The sequence below is a fragment of the Urocitellus parryii genome, chromosome 9 (genome assembly GCF_045843805.1).
Source record: "Urocitellus parryii isolate mUroPar1 chromosome 9, mUroPar1.hap1, whole genome shotgun sequence".
Taxonomy (NCBI): domain Eukaryota; kingdom Metazoa; phylum Chordata; class Mammalia; order Rodentia; family Sciuridae; genus Urocitellus; species Urocitellus parryii.
Genome location: NC_135539.1, coordinates 23,608,968 through 23,629,910, shown reverse-complemented (window position 1 = coordinate 23,629,910; position 20,943 = coordinate 23,608,968). Strand labels below are relative to the sequence as shown.

General features: G+C 54.8%; 1 protein-coding gene across 1 annotated transcript in view; it reads left to right on the top strand.

The window, feature by feature from the left end:
• The window catches only part of Galnt17 (polypeptide N-acetylgalactosaminyltransferase 17), a 355,430-nt gene that overhangs the window by 161,370 nt on the left and 173,117 nt on the right, over positions 1-20,943 (top strand). The window contains exon 3 of the mRNA XM_026400319.2: positions 19,559-19,725. Within this exon, the coding sequence (XP_026256104.1) occupies positions 19,559-19,725 (167 nt within the window). The remainder of the gene's footprint in view (positions 1-19,558; positions 19,726-20,943) is intronic.

Below are 20,943 nucleotides of genomic sequence, written 5' to 3'. Positions count from 1 at the left end.
CCTCACCTACATCAAACATGCTCAGAAAGCTTACTCGCAGCAGCCCACGGCTGGGTAAAATTTAATCTAACCCAGGGCCTGCAAATACTCTCCTGAAAATTAAAAAATGGGAGGGTTGTATGGACATCAGGTTGAAAAATGTGGAACCGTCATCAGTTGAGGACCCTCTGTAGGTAGGATTCACCCCAGGATGAACACTAACAGTAACAACTAGGGCTCGAATCTCACCTGTAGTTGGGGAGGGGCAGTGCTTCATCAGTGGGATTTGTAGTAAGTCTGAGCACTTGGCACCAGCACTGTCTGTACTATGCACATGGTCCTGGAGGAAGCCCCTATGTGTTCCTCTCTGTTCTCTGATGTGGCCATTTCCAGCGCAGCAGGTACCCACTGCACGTGCACTTCGTGGTGGAAGCAAGGCCCAGGGCTCTGGGCGTGCGCGGGTGACCAAAGCCTCCTAACTGGCAGGAGGCAGCTTCCGCCCAGGCGTGTCTGGCGGTGCCGGGTGGCAGAATAAATGGGCCGGGACATTAAGTTCCCGTGGAGCTTTCTCCGTTACACAGATTGACTGTCTCTGCTTCGGGTCGCAGATCCCAGTGACTGCGGTGCCGTCTGTGTTATAAATAGCATTTGTCCTGCCTGCAAATGGTCGCAGAGAGGGAGTGGGCTGGAGGAAGGCAGGCGGTGGGGAGCTGGGGCGCTACTGGGTGAGTGTGTGCGTGTACGCACCCACGCTCTGCCCACGAGCGTGTGATCGTGCTTAACTGATCCAACGACTGCATTTCCCCCAACATATTACACCAAATGTACTTAACGGCAATTAGAATGTTTGCCGCCTGCTGGGTACAAATCTCCTTAGAAAACAAAACTGTCCTAAATGGCGGTTAAGTAATTCTGGAGACTGAAGCTAGCGATTTGTGACGCTGTTGGTTCGTTTGGCTTCCTGTGAATATCAAGATTAACAAAGAAATTCATGGGTCCCGTTGCGCCTCCATGAAGCTCGCGGAGACCCAGGGAGGTCATCACACGTGGCTGTGTGACTTGCACGAGGGCCTGCTGCTGCCTTATCTCACAGCCTGGGTGCTGAGTTGGTGGTATTTCCCTTGACAGAGGCTTCCCCGGAAAACAGACCCGTCTGTGGGTATTTTTACAGGAATGTCCACCTCACCCTTCTCCACCAACAGACTTCTCAATGGGTTCTGCAGGAGACAGAGCCCATCTATGGCTCTGAAAGGGCAGCTCAGGTCTGGCCCGAAGAGCGAGCCCTGCCTGCTTGGTGGGGGTTGACCCTCCTCCACTCTAAGTGCTCTTTCTCCGGTGTGAACACAGGGCCCAGCCCAAGGTGCTGTCCAGGCCTCCTTCCATGTCTAACGTGCTAATTTACTTAATGACTAATACTTTTTGGAGCGTGGATGATGTGTCCTGAATCGCACTAGCCACTGAGAAATACAGTGGTGACTGTGAGGCACAGTCCTTGCCCTTGGAGAGGTCTTTTCCAAACACACTGTGTGTCCCAGTCTCTCTGAAGAGCCTGGCAGCCAATGCCGGCCATCTTAGATGCTTTCTCCCTACAGACTTACCTCCCCTGTCCCCTTTGATCCACTCTCTTCTTTCCGGCTTGGACGACTCCTCCATTCTCTCACTTCTCCTTTCTATGACTTCAGAACCGTCCTCCCAGAAGATAAGTGACTTGTCCACAGTTCAGAAGTGGTGGATGGGCAAGCCACAGCTCAGGTCTCAACAGAGGTTTGGCGACCCACCCTTTAGGCTCCTGGCCTTAGGATCTCGGTGTTCTCACAGGGGTGTGTTTCTTCTCCTGCTGAGTGTCTTGGCTGGAGTCTCTCACTCTGGCCCTGGTCCTCGTGAGACTCAGGATCCTCCACCCAGAGCCCACCCAGTCTTCTCCATGAGGTATTTTTGAGAGGATGGAGTTAAGAATATAACACAGCATCTTGCCAAATAATGGCCTTCTTATGACTGTGCCTGTGTACCAGTGGGCAAAGTAGAAGAGTTCATGAAGTTTTGCAGACATGTGATTAATACTTTTCCTTGGAACCCCTTTGCCATTACCTGTTAGAGCAGTTTTCAACCATACAGAGTCAGGGAGTAAGATGCCCTAGAGGGCGGGAGGCAACCATGCCACTCACCCTCCAGGAGCCATGGCCTGCCTGCTCGAGCCCAGCGCGCTCCCGCCTGCCATCCCACCTGCCAACCTGCCTGCCAACCTGCCTGCCAACCTGCCTGCCGGCTACGTGGGGAGCGAGACCCTTAGCCTGTGAGCTCAAAGCCAGAGGGGTGTGTGTGCCAGGACTCGGTGCCAAGTGAGGGCCCTGCTTTCTGGCCTTCTTCCCACGCCCGTCCTTCCCTCCATTCTCTTAGGGGCTAGTCTGAGTGCACCGTGTCCATCGTCCCTCCACTACTCATCCTGGTGAACGCCATTTTGAAGGGTACTCTGGTGATTTCCTAATGGCCCAATCTGATAGACCATGTATTTATTTTGGTACCAGGGATTGAACCCAGGGCTGCTTTGCCACAGAGCCATATCCCCAGCCCTTTTAGTTCTTTATTTAGGGATAGGGTCTTCTTAAGTTGCCCAGGTGGCCTTGAACTTGCTATCCTCCTGCGTCAGCCTCCCGAGCTGCTGAGATTACAGGTGTGCACCACCACAACCAGCCATAGCTGATGATTCATTTTAAAGTCTTTTTAAAAAAAATTTAATGCATTATTTATGAACTATGTACCTGCATATACCAAAAACAAACCAAAAAATGTTCTCTTCAAGCCCCAGTGCCAAATCTCTCTTCTCAGCAAAAGCAACTACGGTCGGCTGTTTTGTGTGCATTTCTGAGATTTTTTTTTTTTGCAAGGATATGCTGGCCATGTCCGTTTTATTTTTGGTCTTTCCAGCCTGCTCTCCAGAGGATTTTGCTGTTAATACATCAGCCAGCAGCACCGGCATGTCCTCCCTCACACTTGGCGGCCCTGGACGAGACCAGTCATCAATTTGTTTTGGCATCCCGAATGACAGTGAAAAAATTACTCATAGTTCTTGGTGCATTTCTTTGATTACTGTAGAGGCTGATCACCTTTTCTTATGTTTATTGGATATTCTGGTTTCTTCCGTTGATTCCTGAGACAGGTTTGTTAATCCCTCTCCCTGTAATGGTCGATTTATCTTTTATTTTTGGGGGCTGTTCAATGCATTCTGCTTTCGTATTTAAGTCCTGTTGTCAGGTACAACATGTCTTGGTGGCTATAGATAGCTCTCCGCTCTAGGAGGGTGTGAAATTGGTATGCCTTTGCTAGAAACCGTGCTTTGAATGTTCATCTTTCCCTGGGCTGGAGACACGCCGTGTGAGACTCTCCTGGGGCTAGGTGGCAGGTGGCATCTCCCAGGTAGCCCTGATGTCACAAGGCGGGGAGCGAGAGCCGAGACTTAGAGCCTTCTGTGTTTCTCCACTGTGTGATTGATCGCTCGGGTGGATCACCAAGTGCTTTTCAGACTTACAATATTTTCAATTTATGGAAGGTTTATCATGATGGAACCCGATCGTAACTCAAGGAGTATCTGTATTTGATTGTCTTAAGAAAAGTCTTTTATCAATAGAAAATATTCCTCCTTCACCCTGGATTCCTGTATGTCACCTGCAGAAACCGCTGCAGCCATCTCTTATTGATTGCCTGCTTCTCTTGCCTCTTCTTTCCAACGTCCCTTCCTCCCTGTCTTCAGTGTCTTTGGCGAACACGGATTTAGTTCTAGATGGGTGTTAGTTAAAGACAGTGATGGACAGTCTTGGTGCCAAAGCAAACACTGGTGGAGACCCACACCCCCTGCCTCCGCCAAGGGCCACTAGGTCACACATCACCACGGCAGCCGAGAATGGAACAAGACCTTCCACCTTGTACATGGTGCAAAGGGGAAGCCCTTGAGACAGTGGCCCAGGGGCTCGGATGGAGGCTCACCTGCCCTTCTGTTGATACGTTGGTGGGTGATTTCTGGATAGACATCTTCAAGCCCTGAGAGCTCACCTTTAAGGGATGAGGCCAGGCTAGGGGTGAGGCTCCTTCATATTTGAGGCCTTTGGCAGATTAGGAAATCTGGTCTCACCAGCCACTGGTGAGCCTGCTGGTTGTCTTCAATTACAGAGATTAGAGATGGCCACTAATGCAGTGGGTTGCATAGAACTCACCACTTGTTAGGTAAGTTTATGTGGCTAAGGATGCAGAGTGTGTGTGTGTGTGTGTGTGTGTGTGTGTGTGAGTGTGAGAGTGACATTGGGAACTGAGCCCAGGGGTGTCGTACAATAGACCTATATATCCCTGATCCCCTTTTCTTTCTTTTTTCTTTAAAATATTTGTATTTTAGTTGTAGGTGGACACAATACCTTTTGTATTTTATCTTTAGGAGGTGCTGAGGATCCAACCCGGTACCTCACACATTTCAGGTGAGCGCTCTACTACTGAGCCACAGCCCCAGCCCCCCTTTTCTTTAACTTTGAGACAGAGTCTCACTAAGTTGCCTAAACTGGCCTTGAACTTATGATTCTCCTGCCTCAGACTCCCGAGTTGCTGGGATTATAGGTCTGTGCCCACCACACTGATAGGAATGTACTTTTTCTTATGGTTTTTAATCAGGATGGGGTAGAGGGCACCTGTCTGAGGGGCATGCAGAGAAGTAACAGGTCGACCTGGGCATGGGCACCTGATCTGTGGGTTCTGCATCTGTGGGTGGGAAGTATCTGGGGGAAAATGGCATTTGTATTGACAGATGGAGACTTTTTTTCTTGTCCTTATTCACTAAACATAGGGCCTTCTGGCTATTTCCAGAGCCTCTGCGTTGTCGTGGGCAGCACGGAGACCTAGAGGTGACGTGGGGATGCAGGAGGGTGTGGTGTGTAGTTTACATGCCATTTCTCACCGCTGTAGGAAGGGGCCTTGAGCGTCCTTGGGTTCTGGAAACAGAGGGGCTGCTGTGTCTGAGCCAGGGCTGAGGCCGCCGAGGAGCTCTCCACACATTTCAAAGTGTTGGATCCAAAAGGAAGAAGCAGAATCCAGGGGCCTCGGGAGCAGGTGCGGATCAGACAGGGTGAGACACCAAGGTCTCGCGGGGCAAGGGGCTCGAGGGAGCTCCTTGGGCAGGAGCAGGTCGCCTGCGTCCTTTTGAAGACCTGGAACTCTCCAACGAGACTGCGGCTTTGCTGGGCTTGAAGGGACGATGCTCTTTGATTCGGACACGTGCTGCCCGTGGTCCTGTCATTTCCTGCCTTGTGATCCCCATTGTGGACGCTCCCCATGGCGGAGGAGTGAGTCTGAGGTTTAGAACTGGCTTCGGGTGTCAGAGGCTGTGCTGCCTTCCCATCCTCACCAGTCCCTCCTGCAGCTGACTCATGGGGGTCGCCGTGCATCCTGCTTGGGCTCCTGTCCTATCTGCAGAGCCCCCTTCCTCCTGGCCTCCCTTTGCAAGGCCCTCACCTGGACACCACCCCTGGTGCTTCATGGTCCAGATCAAATTTTACATCTTGTTCCAGACCGTCCCTGAATCCCCACTGATCTTCCACAGGTGGAAATGAGCCCCCAGGACGTCCTCCCTGTGACCTTGCTCCTGCCCTGCCATGATGATGATTTACGTATTGGCTTCCTTTATGGATCTGTGAGCTTTTCCAGGGTAACAGTGAGGTTCTTAAATTTCTGTATTTTCAATGCAGGCCCCTGATTGATGCTCAGTTTTGCGAATGTCACAGTTAATGTCTCTGGTGACTTGGATACCCTTGTTCTTTGTTGTCTGAAGTGGATCCATGTTCCATGCTCTTATCCAGAGCTTTGAGGCACATGGTGCTGCTGGGCCTCCTGGGATTTCACCAGAAAACCCAGTGGGACGAATACTGGGAATTAAACGGAGTCACATCCCCAGCAGGGGGAGTTGCTTCTCCAGTGACCCATGGGACATCTTCACAGTGTGACGGATGCCCAGGGGACTTGGTCCTCCTGGGTCACAGGCCCTTCATCAGAGCCTCGGGATCTCAGGTCCAGATGCCCTGCGCAGCCCACTCCCACCGCAGGCCCCTGGAGCAGGGCCAGGTGGCTTCCCATTCCTGAGACCACCAATCACGAGGGGAGGAGGCCCTTTGGACCGGAACGGGGAGGTTCCAGTCCCTGGTCCACTGGCCCCAAGGCTTTAGGCCTGGGGGAGGCACTATGTCATGGTGGCATGACAGACGGCTCACACGTGGCCGGGAGCAAAAGAGAGCAAAGAAAAGCCTGGGTCCCACACCCTCCATCAGGAGACACCTTCACCGACCCGAGGATCTCTCACTGGGCCCTACGTCCTCCTGGAAGGGTCATGCAAGGAGCAAGCCTTTCATCACACGGACCTTTGGAGACCTTTAAGATCCACCATGACAAATACCTTTTCTCTATTTTATTTACCAGTTTATTTAAGAAACAAGAATTGAGCATCTGGGCTGAGACCAGCTCACGTGCCTGAGGTTATGTCAGCTAAAGGGACGTGGCCCCTGACCCCACGAAGCCAGCAGGAAGGTTGGGAGAGGTCCTGCTCAGGCCAAAGGCGGCATGGAGATGCAGACCCGTGCCACCGGCTCTTGCTTTATGTCTCTTCTGCTGTTTGTACCAGCAGCTTGAGGTGTGAGGGGCGAGTTCCCCAGCCGCCCCCAGGTTGCATGAGGTCTCCGTGTGCCACTTTAGAAAGGAAGCCACCAGCTGAAGGAAGGTCGAGAAGAGCGAACCCAGGTTTATCCTGGCACAGGGAGAGTTCTGCAGGATGTGGAGGAACCAGTGGACGTGGAATTAGAAGATGCAAGTTTTTCTTTGTGCCATTCTGGCCCAGAGAGCAGGTTAGGAAGTGGTCCCCAGAGTCGTCAGGTTGATTTACCAACAGGTGTCAATGGGCGAGGCTGGATCCCAGGCCATCCTGTCAGACATTCAGCTCCTGGGTGGGTATAGCTCCCAGCCCTGGGCTCATGTCCTGAGGCCATGTCACCATGCACATGGCAGTTTCCTCCCTTAGGGCACTGGTACACACCTGAGTGTCTCATGCCCCTGGAGAGCCACACAGTCATGGCAGAGGAGAGTCTTCAAGGGCAGCAATTGGTTTTATGTTTATCGTACAAGCCCGTCATGAAGTAATGTCAGGGTAGGAGAAAATCGATTGGAGGCTTACATGATCAGTGTGTCTATTGTCCAGAAGGGGTGACATGGGTCCTGCCACGTCATTCCCCCACATGTGCATTGGAAAAAGTAGAGGAGTTGCCATCTTGGGTTGCCTTGGAGCTGTTTCCAGCTGTGACCTCCAAGGGCCATTGTGGGTGACACAGTGTCTCCTGCCCACCTTGAGATCCAACCTCCGAGGCCGTTGGTCAAATGTTTCTGTCCCTTCAAGTCTGCCACCCGCAAACTCACCTGAACTGGTGTTTTTCTGTGTTACATTTGCTCATTATAAAAAATAAGAACAGAACCTGTGAAGAGGCAGAAAGGACTTATACTGTCCACCTGGGGACAGAGCAGTGTCTCCTTATTTCACCTTGAATGTCCTTTTACTAGGAAGGCGCTGCCTGTTTTCCTGTATTCTTTGCTCCTTGGTCTCCATTGTGCCCTCGGTCCTGTGTTGGTGTGTTTTGTTTGTCCCTGGGACTTGCTCTTTGGGTTTCATTGTTGAAGAGGGTGAGACCTCCTTCACTTTAGTCATTGCTCTAAATGGTTTTTTAAAAAATTGTCTACAGTTTGCTGTTGTCTTTTAATTCCATTTTGACAATCAGAGGTTTCTGATTCTGATCCAACTAGTAAAACTTAGAAATTCTTCAATATCCGGAATTTGGACAGAGATTTATTTGTATTTTGGTTTTAGTTTCCTTATGCTTAGAGAATTCTGAATCGATCCCTTTGTCCATCTACAGTTGACTTTGAAGCCTGTGTGGAGGGCAGACTTGCTGCTCATCTAGTGCAGACATGGGAGTCTCACACCCTGGGTGGCTTCTCTCTGTGTCCCTTGGTCAGGCTGCGTCTCTGGGTTCGGGTCTGCTTCTCTGCTGTGGGTGCTGTTTCGTTTGCGGGTGGGCTGATGGCATTGCCTCAGCCTTGCACTGGACTTGGTCCCCAGGTGTCTTCGGCTCCTCAAGGCCCTTCTCCTGTCCTCAGTCCTGTTATTCATTGTTACCTGTGGATTATTTCAGGCTTGATGTTGGAATCATTTGTCAAGTGCTCTGATTGCTGCCATAGAAACCTTTTAGAGAGTAGCATGTGCCGTATTCTTTAAAGGATAAAAGTAACGCCTGGTTGTGTAGAAACTGGAGACCATGGTGAAATACAAAGGAATAAACGAAGCCGCTGAAAATCTCCCCACTTAGGCCCTTCTGGGGGAGGGGTGCCCTCTTTCTGGCGGCTAAGACAAGGGGCTTTGGAGTAAGGTAGACTCAGGTTTGAAGTCTAGCTCGGACCACTCTCGTGACGTTGGACAAGTGACCTGAGCCTCAGTTTTTGCATCTTGGGGGGGGGGAGGCGCATCAGTGCTCACTGTGGAGAGAAGCATGGCAAGCCTACACACTGCGGAGACCTTGCACATGGCTCTCCTGGGGGCGCACACAGCCTTCCACCAGTTCCTTCCACCCTCTACAGGTCCAGCGGCCCAGCCCAGGGTTTCTCTGGCCCAAAGCATGGCACCCTGGTGGCTGGTCAGGGCACCTCACGTGGGCAGGTCCAGAGCCAGGGGGTCGGGAAACAGTGGGAAAAGTTGAGTCAGAGGTTAAGATGTAGACATATGGGTGGGGCTGGAAGGTCGGGCCAGGGGTGCACCTGGGCCTATGGTGTAAACAGGATCTGCTTCACCGCTCTCTGGAGGCCCACAGAGGGAGGAGTCTTTCCAAGGCTCAGATAGGCAGGACTGAAATGGGCTTGCAGGGCTGGGGACAGAGGGGGTGACAGGGTCTGTCCTTGGAAATCTGTGATGGATGGATAGAATGATAACAAAAGTAAGACAGGGACAGAGGTCCCCAGGTGTGAGTACATGCCCACAGCTTGGCCACCTGGGCCACCCTGAGCCGTCACTGTAAGACAGGGACAGAGGTCCCCAGGTGTGAGTTATGTGCCCATAGCTTGACCACACAGGGCTACCCTGAGTCATCACTGCAAGACAGGGACAGAGGTCCCCAGGTGTGACGGCATGCATACAGCTTGACAACACTAGGCCACCCTGAGTCGTCACTGTAAGACAAGGACAGAGGTCTCCAGGTGTGAGTATATGCACACAGCTTGACCACCTGGGCCACCCTGAGTCGTCACTGTAAGACAAGGACAGAGGTCCCCAGGTGTGACTGCATGCACACAGCTTGGCCACACGGGGCCACCCTGAGTCACTATGTCACATGGCTGATTTTCCTGCACAGCTGAGTCATAGGTAGGGTTATAGTCATAGTCATAGTCAGTGGAACCTGGCTGTAGGGGTGCCCCTGACCTTCAATGTTTCCCAAGATAAGCAGGTTCATCAGCCACAATGACAGAATGAAGCCCCCTTGTCCTGACCATAAGCCCTCCCCTTTCTCTGACCACATCCTCAGGGTCACAGGACACTGTGCTCTGAGCCACCCTGGACTCCTCAGCCTGCCTCCCCTCTGGGGTCCTGGCACCCTGGAGTTGGTCCTAACAACCTGGCTGCTCAGAGCTCCTGGTGCTGGGAAGAAACAGAAGCATGTTCAGGGTCCTCCTCTGTCCAAATACAGGCTCTGCGCTCCATGATGGCCAGAGCAGTCCAAGGACAAATAGCCCTAAAGGTAACGCGTTTCCCATCACTGGGGAGAGCACAGCTTGGGAACACGGGACCAGGTTGGTCTTCTGGAGAGGCTGCAGGGGAGGGGAGGAGAGGGGAAGGAAGGGGCTGCAGGGAGGGGAGGGGAGGGGAGGCTGAGAGCAGAGGCTCCACGGCCTTCCTTCTCCATGAAGAACCCTGCTGCCATGTGGGGTGTGACGGGCCTTGAAATAAGCCTTCCGGTTTGCTCATTTCCTGCGGTCTTTCCAGCCTTCTGCGGGTCCCATGCATTCCGCTTACCTCCGAAGGTGGCAGGACACACTCGGGGAAGGAGGCTGGGGCCCTCCTGGGCCTCGCATTGGAGGCTTGTGCCCTCTGAACTGGAGCTGCCTCCTTGACTCACTGTCACTTTTAGAAATTCCCTTCCTGAGCCCTTGCTCAGCGCAACTCCTGGGCTCTTCCTGCTCCCTCTCCTTCTTCTTCTTTTTAATCCTTATCCTTCTTTTTACTTCAGTTAATACAGTGAGAACTACGTCCTCCCGCACAGAGGTGTCGACTGAACTGAGAACCCGAAGGAGGCTCCCTCCCACCCCCCACCCCCCCCCCGTGTGTGTGTGGGGGGGGTGTATGTGGGGGGTGGAGTAGCAATGTGTGTGTGTGTGTGTATGTGTATGTGGGGGGTGGAGTAGCAGTGTGTGTGGGGTGTGTGTGTGTGTGTGTGTGTGTATACCTGGGGGTGGAGTAGCAGCATGTGTGTGTGTATGTGTGTGGTGTTTGTGGGGGTGGAGTAGAAGTGTGTGTGAGGGTGTGTGTGTATGTGTGTGTGGTGTATGTGGGGGGTGCAGTAGCAGTGTGTGTGGGGGGTGGGTGTGTGTACCTGGGGGGTGGGGTAGCAGTGTGTGTGGGTGTGTGTGTTTTTTTGTGTGTGTGGTGGAGTAGCAGTGTGTGTGTGTGTATGTGGTGTGTGTGGTGTATGTGCGGGGGTGGAATAGCAGTGTGTGGGGGGTGTCTGTGTGTGTGTGTGTATATGTGGGGGGTGGAGTAGCAGTGTGAGTGTGTGGGGGGTTGTGTATGTGGGGAGTGGAGTAGCAGCTTGTGCATGTGTGTATGTGTGTCGTGTATGTGGGGGTGGAGTAGCAGCGTGTGCATGTAGGGGGGAGTGTGTGTGTGTGTGCATGTGTGTGTGTGTGCGTCCCCTTCCCTTTTAGAGGAAACACTCCTTGTGCAAATCAGGGAGCCGAGTCAGGACATTCTCCTGAGCAAAGCCAAGGGAAGGTGCTGCCATCTCCCCAGAAAAGACCAGCGTGCACAGCTGGGGAGTTCATGCCGAGGAGCAGGCTGAGCTTTGATCAGGAAAATGGCCCCACAGGACTGGAGGGACCCTCACACGGGGCTCAAATGCTGGCGTAGGCAGCTTGGCCCGAGCCCGCTGTGCAGGGACTGAGCTAAGGAGGTGTGCGGCTCTCCTGGAGGAACGGGAGCCCAACCAGAGGAAATCAAGCCACTCAGCAAAGTGTGCACGTCCCCCAATAATGAGCTGCAGAGAGGGCCTTGTGCATCTCAGCCATTCCACCCACATCTCGTTCTGCAGGGGCTGTGGCTGCTAAAACGATGCCGCTCTCCTAGGATGACAGGAGAGGCTTGATGAGGAGGGCATCAGAGCCGAGTGCTGGGCGGGCGACGCACTTGACCCGAGCAGCTAGGAGAATCTGAGCCCTGATTAGTAAACGGGGAGAGACAGAAGTACCGTGGTGTTCGCGATGGGGTCTTTAAGCACTGGGTGCCGCCTTGGATCTCCTAATTGTGGTGGGAAATAAGCGATGCCTTGGATCAGGAGGAGGATGCAGGGGACAACTAAGGAGGAAGGATTTCTGCTGCCTCATTCAGAACCATTTCTCTGCCGAGTATGCTGTGGGGCTCGGGGACACAGAAGGAAGAAGATGGCACCTGCTGTCCTGAAAACCACAGGGGGGCTGTGGGGGCAATGTGCGGGGAGGGGGGCCGTGGAGGGGAAGCCCGAGCGAGGGCTCTCCGCAGGGTGGGGTGGCGCTGGACAGAGGCGAGGCTCTTGAGACAGAGGGAGTTGGGGTGAAGTGAGGGAGGCCCTCCCGGTGACTCGAGAGTTTGCAGTGACCCAAGGCTGGGCAGGGAGAAGAGACAAAGCTGTGGAGGTGACACTGGAGCTCATCTCTGGCGCCCAGTGGAGTCTGAACCCAATTCTGAAGGCTGAGGGCAGCCAGAGGTGGGTTCAGTAGAGGAGAGACGTGGTCACATTTGCCCTTTTAGGAAGATCCTTCTGCAAGATGGGCCTGAGCCTCAGGGGCAGGCTGTAGGCAGGAGACAAGATGGATGGTTTTTGGTGCCTTTGAGGATGTAAGGCGTAGAGAAGCGGGGTGGGGAAGGGCAGAGTCTCCCAGATGTGGTGACTGATTGGGTCACTGGAGTGCTAATGACTTGGCCTCCTGGAGACCGGGTGGTGTCCTTCCACGAAGACCTGAAGGCACCAACAGAGCAGGTTTCAGCTTTGGGCTTGCTGAATTTGGGGTGCTTAGGAGCTGTCCAGGTAACGATGTCCAGAGGGTGGTGGAGCCCTGGACGAGGCCCCGGCAGGAGGCTTGGCTGTGGGAGCAGCCAGTTCCCTCGCTGGAGATGTGGACTTGGATGGGGTCACCCAGGGCCAGTTATGAAGACAGAATAGCCCAGGTGGAGGACAGAGACCTGGGCACTTTGGAGCTTAGAGGATGAGCAGAAAAGAGCACCCTGGGCCCCAGAACAGGTTGGGAGGAAAGGACAGTGAGTGTCCCAGGGTCCTGTACATGTCACACATAGGGAAAGGAGGAATGAGGGCCCACCAGTCGGGTCGGGGAGTTGCCAGTGACTCTGGCCACAGAGAAGGAGCAGCGTTGGCTGAATGACGTAACTGGACGCCAGGGATGAAGGAGAGGTGAAGAGGGACCCAGGCAACAAGCCAGGGAGAGGGGAGGTGGCCATTAAGGTGCAGGGAGAGGGAGTTCTCCTTGAGCTGGGAGACTCCAGTCTTTTGTCCTTCAGTGAAACGTTGGCAGTGGGAGAGGAAAGAGCCAGGTGGGGGGGTCACCCAGTGTTGGGGCCTGGGGGGCTGGTGGGAAAGGAAGACAAAGAGGGCCAGTGGAGGTGGACGCAACTGAAGAGAAGCACACAGATCTCTGCTGGACGGGAAGAACATGAAGCCAGGAAAGGGCTGAGGGACTGAGGGAAAGCCGGAGGCCGGGACCTGGAGGGCGTGTTGGGGGCAGGAGGTAGGAGGTTCTGGCTGCTGAACCTGTAGGTGGCTGAAGGGCAGCAGCAGGTCCAGAAAGAGCCACAGGAGTTTGGAGATGGTCGCGCTGCAGTGCCCAGCTGGGGAGTCCTTCCAGGTACCCCATGTGGCCAGAGGCTCGGAGGCAGTGTCAGGAGGAGCGGTTGCAATGACAGCACCCTGATGCAGTGTGACACCTGGATCTGGTGTACTGTTCCCCTCTCTGAAGGGCCTGTGCTGGTCAGGGTTGCCAGAGAACAGAGGCAGGGTGTGTGTGGCGGACACAGAGGGACGGACAGGAAAGGAATGAAGCTACTGTTTAAGTACACCAGTCCTGAGGGTTCACTGTGGTGGCCACTGTTGGCCCACCCTGCGGTGTCAGTAAACACACCTGCAGCCGGGCACCCACACCACCGCCTGCGTCCAGGGCTTTTTCATCTGGTGAAACTGTTATGGTGTGGCCCTGAGGTGTCCCCAGAAGCTCACAGTGAGACAATTTAAGAAGGTGCAGGGAGAAGTGACTTGTCAGTGAATTAACCTCTGATGGGATGAACTGGTGGTGGCTGGAGGAGGTGGCTCACTGGGAGCATGGCTGAGGGGTAGGTGTTTTGTATCTCCCTCTGCTTCCTGATCCCCATGTGAGCTGCTTTCCTCTGCCACGCTCTCCTGCCATGACAGTCAGCCTGACCTTGGGCCCCAAGGAGATGGAGTGGCCTTCCATGGACCAAACCTCTTCCTCCCTGCAGCTGAGCTGGTCTGAGCCTCGTCACAGCAGTGAAGAGCTGACGGACACAGACTGGGACTCCGTGCTCGTCCCTCGGCTCCTCAGTCCCCCATCTCCTGCCCCCGCAGCCCCCGAACGTTTCCTCTCTATGCATCTGACTGCTGCGGGCACCTCGCCTGAGCAGAATCGCCCTCTGTATCCTTTTGGGGCTGCCTTATTGTACTTAGTGTGACGTCTTGGAGTCTCACCCATATTGCATCATACGGCTCAGTTTCCTTCCCTCCCAACGGGTGCCCTTGTGTGGCACTGTGTGTCCATCTCTTTCTGTTTGCCCATTCATCCCCTGATGGGTGGGCTGAGTATGTGCCGCCCCATTTTATCTCATTGTGAGTAATGACACAGGTGTCCAAGATGTCTCCTAGACCCTACGTCCTCTCAGCTCCTTGGAGTTCCTGGATCATGTGCTAATTCCCCAGTCAGCTCTCCCGGGATGGCTGATGGCACTGCCACTGCACTCTCACCGACGCGCACAAGTGTCCCAAGTTCCCCTCGTCCTCTCTGACACTGTGTTTAGTTTTGATAGTAGCTGTCTTCATGGGCGTGAGGTGGGCCTTACTGTGGTCTTATTGTTTGTATTTCTCTCCTGATGAATGATGTTGAGCCAAGAGCAAACTACTTTAAGGAATTGGCTCACACAGTGGGCAAGGCTAGGGTATCTAAAATCCATGGGTCCTTAGGCAGCCTGGAGGCCTGGGGGAGCGCTGATGTGGCACCTCTAGTCTGAGGACCACCTGAGGGCAGAAACCCCTCTCCCAGGGACCTCAGTGTTATGTCTTTCAATGGATTGTATGAGGCCTGCCCACACCATGGAAGATGGACCAAAATGTCAGTCTTGTCTAGGATGATACTTGACCAAATGTCTGGGTGCTGTGGCTCAGCCAAAAGGACTCATCAGATTAACTGTCACAGGCAGTCAGATGTCCTAGGTGACTGACATGTCCCTGATGGGGACAGTGTATCAGAGAGAGGGAAGAGTCTCTCTCCTTGTTGGAAGAAAAGTGAGGTGGTTGGCTGTGGGGTTACCTTGGGCCATAGGAAGTAGGTGGGGTCTTCTGGGGCCTTCACTCCCATGATGACAGTGTTCATGGTCATGTCCAGGCTCAGACATGGGGGCTGTTCTGTAGGACAGTTTCTGAAGAGGAGCCCCCTGTCTCCTGTTGGTTGGGTTGGTGTGGCTTGGCTGGAGATGCCTGTGTCCATGGGCAAGCTTGTGCCACCAGAGCCCTGGAATCAGGCCGCAGCCAAGGGGAGACAGCTTTTCCCACATGTGCCTTCCCTTGCAGATTACCTGGCACCTGGGAACCACCCTTGGAAAATGCCTGCTAAGTGGCCAGGCCACACTCAAGCTTTCTGCGTGGTACCCTTTGCCTTTTCTCTCTGAGAATGTGGTCTTTGGGGGTACACTCACAGGGCTTGGTGCCAACCAATGGGGGTGTGGCCAGTGACGTCCAGTGTGGCCACCAGGGACCGGGGAGGTGTGCACATTCTGGAAGTGAAGGGGAAGGGGACACGGAGGTCCCATTCTGAGTTTGCTCACGGAAGCGAACCATGTCAGGGTTTAAAGGGCAGATGCTCCAAGAGCTGGGCGCTGTGTTTGGAAGTGGGTTTGGTGTCGTGTGATTGTGACAGGGTTGATAAGGTGGTTACAGAAAGGCTCCTGCCCCCCACCCCTGCTGCAGCAGGGCAAGGATGGTGTGAAGGTGGGGTGGGTGCAGCGAGTGCTTTCTGATTCACGCCCCCCCATCCCCTGGACTCCTCAGGCTTCTTCCCCTCCATGTGGCTTCCCGTACCCGGGGAGCTTGGGCATGGCTGGAGTAGGGAACCTCGCTAGGAGAACACTGGACCTCTCATCTGTCAAGGCTCTTCGTTAACATGAACTCTTGCTTGTACAACACCTGAAAATTAAAGAAAAAGAATCTGCGTGACAGAAACTTCCAGAGCCTGAGGGAGCCTTGGGTCCAGGGCTCACCTTGCTGCGTCTCTGAACAGGCTGGCAGAGATTGCTTCCGGAAGGTGATGGAGAGGGAAAGAAGGGGAGCCCCCTGCCTCTGTGCTCAGAAGAGCTCTCACTGCTGCTCTGGACCTTACGAGCTGGACCCCGTGACCCCTCTCTAAAGCCAGTTTGCAGCTCCCCTCCCCTGCCCTCCTGCGCACCTGAGCTCGCCTGCGCACCTGAGCTCGCCTATCACAGCCCTGTAGGGACATCCTTACTTCTGACAGGACCCAACAAACAAGGGCTGGGCCCTTAGCTCAGGCCCCTGGGTACCTGCCCAGCTGTCCTGAGCACATATGGGTACCTTCCACACCCCACCCCTTTCTGGTCCTGGATTCTGCCCCAACCCTGAGGGATGGTGGGGCCACAGGGCCCAGCCAGGTACAGAAGGGCCACAGGGCCACAGGGCCTTGGCATGGCTGTGGGCAGGCCTGGCCCCTCTCTGCTTGAGGTCCTTCAGTTGAGAGGTTTCTAATGAATCTTCAAGGGACCCCACAACCAGAAGAGTACCCTGTACAGATTCACAGCCAGGACACCTGGGGCTTTGCTCACATGCCCTCCTGGGGACAGGGAGCTAGCTTCTGCACACCCACATTCTAGAGTCCTAGGTGGGCCTGTGGAAAGGGTCTGAGTCAGGTCTCTGCTTCCTTTCCTCCATGAGAACAGCCTCACTGTGAATCTGTCTCTCCCTCAGCACTGGGAGAGGGGGAAACTGGTTTGGATTTCTTTTGAGCCCCCTTGGGCACTGATTGAAATTGATCAAGACCTTAAGTTAGCTCTCCTGTGGACATACTTCTTAAACACGGAGCATTTCTTATTGCTTACTGACTGGATTTTAAAAAGAGGTTCATCATTTCTGGGCCCCAGATCTGGGCCCCCCCCCCCAGCAATGGATTCTGAGGCATTTTGCAGTTTTCATGCCATCTACTCCTCCTTCCCTGAGTGTCTTTGAAACCTAGAATCTGTATCCTGCTAGACTGGCCTCACTTAGCTATCTTCACAGCCGGCTCTGCAGCCTGGGATTGGAAAATGTGCCTGAGCCTGTGTATTCTGTGGTGTAGCAATGGCGCAGGAAGCCAGGCTCTGAGCTTGCCTCTCCCTTCCCTGGTGCTGGCTCTGGCCATTGCCTTGTGCTCACCCCCAAAGCACAGAGTACTTTCCACCCACCCAAAGCTGCAGGAAGGAAGGAGCATGCGGCCATCCACAGGGTGCAGACATTCAGGTGTCCTGTGGTTTGGACATGCTGTCTGGGGTCTGGGGACCACAGTGGGAACTGGTTTGGTCTCGTCTCCCAGGCACAGGAGCTAGGCGTCTGTGCCCTTTCTCCCCACCATCCACACTTGGGCCCCTTGCTGTGCTCATCTTCTGCCCTGCTGGACATCAGGATTCTAAGGAGTGACACAGATACCCACTGACGCCTGGGTCTACACCTTAAGGAAGATGCTCAGAATTTCAGTTCTCTGTCTTTCCAGCACATTCTGAGCATTTGTACATATCAGGCAAGAAATCAGACTTAAGGGCTTTTTCAAAGACCTACCTCCCTATAGAGACCAACAAAAATAGTGCTGGTCCTCATAGCAATGACTACTGCATTGATATTGTTTGCTAGCCACTGAATAATCAGCGAATAAATTAAGGTAACTGGTGTCCGCCCGTGTAGGAAAGGCGAGCCGTTTTGGCTATGAAGGATAGAGTCCTGGCTGTGCTGGGGAGCAGGGTCCTAGGTGGGCCTGTGGGAAGGGTCTAAATCAAGGGAAAGCTCTAGAAGTCTGGCCCTGGTCACAGGAGAGGTACAAAAGGAGGAGAACTGAAGGGGTGGAGGGGAACTGGAGCCAGCCTGGGTCTTTTCATTAGGCTGTACATTGCCTTTTGGGGGACTCTGGAAGGTTCTCCCACCTGATCCTTACAGGGGGCCTGGAGCTGGGCACAGCGAGGCCATTTTAACAGTTCTGCAGATGGAGGCACTGAGGTGTCGGTGGTGTGAGTTACACACAGTGTTACGTGGGCTACGTGGCTGGAGCACTCCTTGCTTCTGAAATCCCCTGGGACTTCCCTCAACCCAGGGTACAGAAGCCTCGAGGACCCTGTTCCCAGAAGGCTCTTGCCTCTCCCGCTTCCCCAGGAGTCACCTGCCTTGGCTGGGGGCTGACTGACAGCTGCCTCTGGCTGCAGCCGGCCCTGGCCTGGGGAGGTCACTGTGTGTGCTGCAGGCTGGCCTCTTCCTTCTCAGCTGCAAGAGCCAGAGAATGTTAAAAAATGTCCCTGAGTAGCCAGCCCCAGGACTGTGCTGGGAGGGGTGGCATGTGCTGGGGCCCTGCAGGCACGTTGGTGAGGTGCCGGGGGAGAGGGAGCAGCTGCCAGGCTCCAGATGGCCAAGACCCCAGGGGACCTCCTGGGTCACCATCCAGTCAATGCTGTGACACCCACCAGCGGTCCAGAGCCAGTCGATAGCCATCCTCATCTCCCGGCAGCCTCGGAAGTGGATTTACAACGACATGATAAAAATGAGGCTGTGTGATCAATGGATCCCTGGACGTCTCCTCCAGGAGACACCTACGTATATTGTAACAAAACTTTATTTTCCTCTGAAAATTGCCTACATGATTAATATGGCCCGACACAGCCCAAGCTGTTCCGCATAAAAAACAGCCTTTCCTGGCTTCCTCCTCGGGCTGCCCCCACCCGCCGCCCTTCCTCTCCTTCCTCGGTTCTCCCTGCTCAGGGAGCTCTGTGTGGCTCTCACGGGGAGGGCGCTACTTGGCTTTGTTCCGGGCTGGCACTGCAGTGGCTGAGACTGAGCATGAACAAGATCCAGGGCTGTCTGGACCCAGCAGTGCTCCTGGGACAGCCATGACAGGGCTCCCGGCTCACTCCTCCCCACACCACCTGCCACGCACCAGAGGGCACAGCCCAGGTCCAGCCTGCCTGGGGCAGAGGGATCCTGCCCTCTAACTCTGTCCTCGAGCTGCTGTGGTGGCCTGGTGCTCCTGCCCTGGAGGTCTGGAAGGTTTCAGAAGAGTGGCCCTGGGCAGCACACTCCCCAGGAAGAGGCCCCTACCTCTGCTGGACATTGGCAGATGTGTGTCCCCTCTGGAGTGGCATCTCCGGGAGGGCAGGCAGCACTGCTGAGTGCTGGGCCCACCAAGGGCCCAGATGTGGGAGGAATAGACCCTGGAGCTCAGATCTGAGAGCAGATAGTGCATTTTGGAGGTGAGGAGAGTACTGCTGCATGAGGGGGGAGCCGGACTGGAAAGGGAGGACGTCCCAGAGCGTGTTAGGCCGACTGCCACCGTGGGGCTGGGGACATGCTCTCCAGAGGAGGGTCCTGGGTATTGCTGCTTCCATTCCAGCAGTCCTTGGGCGGGGGCTCTGGGCCCAGGGGTCCTTGCCTAGGTGGAGCATAGAGTGTCCAGTTCAGGACACTCGGGCTCCAGAAGGGGGCTCTGGGCATGCACCAAAGCTGGGCCAGGAGATATGGGGTGCGAGGGGGATACGGGTAGGACAGGTGGGTATGGACCGGAGACTGATGCTTCCCCTTTGCTTTGGGGAGACAGACATGGAAAAGAGGACCTGAACCCTGAGTACTCCCCTCCTTGGGTTTCACTCTCCGTTCTTAGACAAGGGAGGCCTGGAGGGACCCATGGTGCTGGCCTTGGGAGCGCTGTGTGACGGAGTGGCTGGATCCTCCCGTGTCCAGTGGTGCAGCACGACCTTCCCGCTTCTTCTGACTGGCTTCCCCTTCTCTGTCCCCAGGTGTAAGGAGCTCAAGTACTCCAAGGAGCTGCCCCAGATCTCCATCATCTTCATCTTCGTGAACGAGGCTCTGTCGGTGATCCTGCGCTCGGTGCACAGTGCCGTCAACCACACGCCCACACACCTACTCAAGGAGATCATCCTGGTGGACGACAACAGTGACGAAGGTAGGCCCAGCTGCCTGCGGTGGCCCGTGTCGCCTGAATGGAGGTGCCACCTTCCTTCCCAGGATTGCTCCTGGAGCACCGAGGGAGAGGGAGGTGCCCTGGAGGGAGAGTCTGGGCTGACGCTGGTTCCTTACTGCTGGACTTCCTGGGACTCTTAAAATACGGGCCAGGGTCTAGAGCAGTCTCCCTTTCTCTTACCTAAAAGAGTGATGGTGAAGGCCTGAATACCTCCGACCCCCGCTCCATTGTTCTTTTCTAAGAAGTGGATAATAATCCTGTCCTGTTCAGGAACTGCTCATCTCAATCAGAATGGCCTTCTGGGCCATTGGGCCCAAAGCCACCATGGGTCAGAGAGAGCGGTGTTTGTAGGTCGTTTGGAATTCAGCACTACTGGGAGCAGTCGATCAATTTAAAAAATGAAACAAGCAAATACCAGGTGGCAAAGCCAAATTTCCCTGGAGGTCCTGGGAGACGAGGTGCGCAGTGAGGAAGGTGGGCATTGCGGAGCAGGCCTCTCTGCCGGTGCCTGGCCCGTGTAGGCACTGTGCTTGCTGCAGGGAGGAAGCCCGCAAGCTCTCCACAGCCAGGACAGCCAGCAGTGAGCCCGCCTGACGGCCGGGGGCTGCCTCTGAGCAGCCGCAGGACAAGGAGAGAACACCCCTGCTTCCAGCGTGCTGAGCAGAAGGGTCACCCCGCCAGGCACTGGGGTGGGGAAGAGGGCAGCTGTGGGGGTCCTGTTTACATCCTGGTCACCTTCAGGAGCCGAGGCCGCTCTGCCCCTTCTGACCACCCGCTGTTTCCGGGGGCCTCGAGTACCAAGCTGGGCACTCTGCCTTCTCTGGACCTCAGGTGGCTTGTGGACTCTGTCACTGGTGGACTCTCTTCCCTGGTGTCTTCCTTCATGTTGGGCCATCTTATTATTCGTGAGACCTGACATTGGTGGTCTTCTTGGGAGGAAGAAGTTCTTCCAGGATTGAAGCTTCTGAATCATTGGGCAGGTCTCTCCTGACCTGACCTGGGCCCTCTGCAGGTTCTGTGCTGTGCATCAGAGCTGGCCTCCGGCCACTTCAGCAGTACTCACAGGCACCTCCTGAGACCCCTGGCCTGTGCCCCTCCTGGGACCCCGTCCTGTACCCATCCTGCTGGCTGAGTCCTGCTGGTTCTCAGGTGTCCCCAGTGTGTCCCCTCCTTGCAGCCCCTGAGGGCGTCCCTGCTGGC